This window comes from Coffea eugenioides, chromosome 3 (assembly GCF_003713205.1).
Source record: "Coffea eugenioides isolate CCC68of chromosome 3, Ceug_1.0, whole genome shotgun sequence".
Classification (NCBI taxonomy): Eukaryota; Viridiplantae; Streptophyta; class Magnoliopsida; order Gentianales; family Rubiaceae; genus Coffea; species Coffea eugenioides.
Genome location: NC_040037.1, coordinates 1,959,157 through 1,964,123, shown reverse-complemented (window position 1 = coordinate 1,964,123; position 4,967 = coordinate 1,959,157). Strand labels below are relative to the sequence as shown.

Below are 4,967 nucleotides of genomic sequence, written 5' to 3'. Positions count from 1 at the left end.
AATTTTAAGATGGATTATTGCCATGTCAGCAATTGTTTGTGATCTTTGGCTTGCAATTTAAGAACTTCCTGAGTAGCCTTTCTCAGCATGTAACTTTTCTTAAGTGGACTTTCCTTTTAAGGCTTTTGCACTTTTTCCCCCCAAGTTTGGTGATAATTGACGTTTTCTTTTTTCCTGTAGTACTCATGGATGTGCAAATCCAACTTTTGTAGATGGGGTAGGTAAGTGTTGCGTCCTTCACTTTGAGAGAGAGAGTTTTAGAAGCAGTTTTGAAGAGTAATTTGCTTGAAGAATGTAGTTTATGTACAGTGAATGCAAGAAACGAAGAGCTCTGCAGTTGCATGGTTTTTGGACGCGAAGAGAAATTCAGGCAATGAAACCACGTGCCTGCCCTGAAATTCGAAGCTATACATGTTTACTTGAAGGAATGACAGACAGCAGAGAATTTTCAGAATAGTGTTGCAGTAGTTGCAACTGAAACATGAATCCTCGCAATTGCACTGCGTTTTAAATTTACATATAAGCACTACGAGAAGATTCTAATTCCAATGTTGCTGCACACCAACACCAACCATGCATACACAAACTCTGAATGGTACTCACTAACACACGGGTACATTGAAGATGGTTCAGATGTCTCTCAGGTCATGATCAGTGACTCTACTTAGGAATCTTCTTGGATAATGAGTAAATGGAGAGCAAAACAAGCAATACCAGCAGGACTGAAGCGAACAATGAGATTGCTATAGAACTTGCAAGATGTTTGCAGAACACATCATATGTGTCGCACACTTTTCGCCAGCCAACATGGGAGTTGCCCTTCAGTCCTACATATGCAACTCCACCTGCAGCTCCAGTTGCAGAAGCTACAATTCCCAGAAGTAGCTGAACCAGAAACACAAATTTCAGAAATTTTCCCATTTCAAGATAATTAACTTATAATTATTAAGATGCTTCTTCTCTTGAAACTCAGAAGCTTCTTTACTTCATTTTTACCACGGTCATGTGCCAGGAGGTTAACTAATAAGGGGGGAAAAGAAACCAAAGAAACATACTATCTTAATTGGAGAAAGGAGTTCATGGGAGGCTTACCACGTCGAATATCACCAAATGTGACAACAGCCTTGTTGACCAATCTGGTTTCAAGAGGGCATAAACAGACAACAACGTAGATATGATGCCGTACAGGCCAGCAACTGAGAGTGCTGCTACAAAGTATCTGCATGCATTGTCAATAGAACAATAAAAAGTCAAATACTTTGCCAAAGAAAATAAGAAGGCTTCTCACAACAACAAAAAATATATATATATATTGATGTAAAATTTTCCAGCAGCCTTTGTCAACCCAAAATTAATGTACAATTCGTTGAGTTTGCCGATCAGCGTTACAAGTACAAAAGAAAATTGTCCTCCGGAAGAATTTGGTGGGCAAACAAGAAGTACGACTAGAAACTCCATCAATAGAATAGATACGTCAAGTATTGATGCTGCTGAGCTACATAATACTACCAATAAATCAACTGTGCATTTAATTCTACGCACTCGGCAGAAAAGGATACTACATTCGTAAGTAATGGAAAAGGAAAAAAAAAATTATCCAATCTCAGGTGTCCTAGTTGCTTCCTTACACATGAGATTCAAAGGAAATATCCTTTTCAACCCTACCTACCATTCATCAACATCAGCAACCAATCTTGTGTACGATATTAAACTTAAATGGATATACCTAATCAAGTTAAAATGTTTGTGCCCAATAGTACCTTTTTACGAATCATCTTTTTATATATATTTTTAAATATATTTTTTAATTATTTTTTTATTTCACGTACGTCAAATTGTTATAATACATTTTTTTTACAAAAAATTTCAAAAAAAAAAAAGCAATCTAACAGGCTGTTTCTTGTAAAGAGCAGGATTAATTTACTAAAAGCAACCATGTATTGCAACAAGCCTAATGTAGGAAATGGAGTTTTATATATGTCCCAATTTGGGCATCACGAGAGCATAAACCTTGAAAATTCTTATAACACTACAGAAATGCCAGTGACGCTTCAAAAATTATTTCTTTCACAATTGTGCCCCTCTAGTATATTTTTTCCTTCAAAATGTGTGATTTCGCAGGTGAAAAAAGTTAAAACAGGGATGTAAACAACAATTTTTACACTATTATATTGGAGATAATGAAATAAATGTCAACAAAAAACTTAAATTAAAATAGTAAGCCTCAACTTTATTTGAATACACTACTAGACATCATCTTTCCATAGTTTTTTTCATCACAATATTATCCCAATGAGATTTTAATACGAATTTCAAGAAACTATGGGGGCCACCCACCACCAGTCTTCTTTTACAGGCACCCTGTTGGTGAAAAAGATAGGACATAGAAATTCTGTACGAAAATTTCGGCCCAGAAACCTTTAATTGGTACGCGTCATCCTCAGCTTAGAACGTGAAATTAATTTTTATTGTATCTCTTAAAGCAGAAGCATATACCAATCTCTCCTAAAGCAGAAGCAAGCCAATCTCGGCTTTTGGAATTAAGTGGACCAAATCTAATAATCTAGCTGTACTAATTTGTTTTTGTTGAACTTTTTTTACTCTTTTCTTTACCTTCCGTACAAGCCCACAATTCTTTATTTCTGGTAATTGTTCCTAAGTCATTTGAAATGTGAACATTTTGAGATATCTTTGAAAAAATACTATAACGATTTGATAAGTATGAATTAAAAAATATATTTATAAAAGCATAAAAATTTTTCTTTAAAAAATTACAATCCAGACAAGACCTTTAACAGTACATATTTGTTAATTAAGCTAAAAAAAAAAAAAGAGTACACGGAAAAACATAACATACTAGTGATGTCTTTTTGAAGTTCTATTTTACTTGGCTAAAGACGAAGAATGGCATGCAAAATTACCACCTAGTATAATTAGGTAAGATTTTTCTTAACGTAAAAAAAAAAAAAAAAGAAATATTCTTTTTCCTGATATGTGAAACAGGTTAGATGTGACTTACATGAGGGCGGGTGAATGATTGAATTTAGCAGGAAGGGGTGCCCGGAAAGGTGGAAATGGTATTGCAACAAGTTCGGTTTGCTTACTGGTTACAGTAACTACAACAGATACCACTGCTGAAGCAAACAATAGAACCCTCAAAACCACATCAATTGTTGGAAAGTAGTTGATAGGAGGGGACTCAGTTGCTACAGCTTTAGTCTCCGGCAGCCGCTCTTCCGGCACCAGGGTTGGTTTTGCTGGTGGTGGTGGTTCAATCTTTTCTGGCTCTGTCGCTGTGACTGCTGCTTCAATCTTCTCTGGTCCTGGTGCTGCTTTCTCTGAAGAAGCCATGGTAACTGGTAGTATTTGACTAGTGAAATTACTATGCTCTATTTACGTGCCTAAATTTGTGGGAAAGACAATTGGTATTAAAGAGCTGGTTTTTGGTGGACAAGTGGTTAGAAGGTGATGTGCTTACCAAATTATATAGGTCCAATTTGGATGTGATTGGTTGGAATTGCCAACACGGCAATGATTTGAGATAACTGTTGAAGATAATTTCGTCCATTTTCGTTTCATTACCATTTTCTTATATCGATGTGGGCTCTTGACCATATACATGTATAAAATTCAAACAGAATCACAAGCCAAGATTATTGTATCTTTTCTTGGTTTTCTATTTTTATTTTGTCAATGGAGAAAAAGGCGCAGCTTGGATAAATATCTACAATCTTTGGGACAAACCAAATTAGCTAATTATCTTCTCAACAGTCAGGAGATTCAACATCTTAAACGATTGGAATCTTTATCATCATCAAGAAGCAGGATACTGTGGCTGAGGTAACAAATGATTTGGTTAAGAGCACCAAACGTTTGGAAGCAGGATACTGTGGCTAAGGTAACAAATGATTGGTTAAGAGCACCAAACGTTTGGAAGCTTTGTGTAAAGCCAAAAATGATTCTGGACGTGTTTATGTGATGTACTGTCGTAATTTGTTATGGGACCTTAGTTTGCTGCTATGAAAGTGAAACAAGCAGTTGCCGCTGAGAATGCTGGCCCTGTTGGCGGATTTCAGGCCATGTTCAGTTTTTGGAAGGATTAATTAGCTTGATTTGGTACCTTGAACAATTCCAAATCCATTGGAAAACTGTTCTTTTAACCATTTGGACTCAGCATTAGTGAAGCTTATTGCTTGATTAATCCACGCAAATGACGTCCAGTGGGAGGGCTGCTTCTTAGTGGAAGACTAGCTACTTCAGACAAACTATTACTGTGTATTATTTTAAAAGAGTAGAGAAAGTAAACAGATGCTAGGTATGAGGTGGACATCAGCTTCAACAACAAGATTACTTCTGTTCCAAACCAATTGGCCAAATTAATACTGGTAAGTGTGCATTGTATAACGAAGATTTTATTTAAAGGATTTCTATAAAAGTTGAGCAAATCCAGGCCCACTCTTATAATCAGATGATATAAGGTATAATACAAAATTCACTACAAGAATTGTCTACAGCTTCCAATATGTTTTCTTCCCCCCCCCCCCCTCTCTCTTCTGACGCTGCTTCTGTTCAAGGCTCTGTTTTAATACAGAAGGCAGTGTTTTAATTAATTTTGGCTGCGGGTTGCTTGTAAATTCTTGTTTTGGATAAGCTGGTGGGACTACTTTGAATTCTTTGCAATTACTTAAAACTTATCCAACTTGAATTAATGGTTTGCAAACTCAAAATGATGGGAATTCAGAAGTTTCAGGAACATTTTCATTTTTCTTTACTTGCTAGCTGGTTTTGACATGGACGCTTAGCTTTAAGACAAGACAATATCCTTCGTACAATTTCACAAGAAATGTCAAGAATTCAACGTTTGTGATTGAGATTCTTGAGAATACCACCTCTTCACCTAAACACACGTCATCTGAAAAAGAGTTCTTATCCCTCAAAAGCTTGAGTGAACTGGACCTCTCGAATAT

General features: G+C 36.2%; 1 protein-coding gene across 1 annotated transcript; it reads right to left on the bottom strand.

The window, feature by feature from the left end:
• Positions 1-313: 313 nt before the first annotated feature.
• Positions 314-3,490, bottom strand: LOC113765004 (CASP-like protein 1). The gene is made up of 3 exons (XM_027309055.1): positions 3,020-3,490; positions 1,093-1,219; positions 314-885 (listed from the first exon to the last, which is right to left on the bottom strand). The coding sequence occupies exons 1-3, from the start codon at positions 3,349-3,351 to the stop codon at positions 661-663; spliced, it is 684 nt and encodes a 227-aa protein (XP_027164856.1). The 5' UTR covers positions 3,352-3,490; the 3' UTR covers positions 314-660.
• Between the last annotated feature and the right edge of the window lie 1,477 nt (positions 3,491-4,967).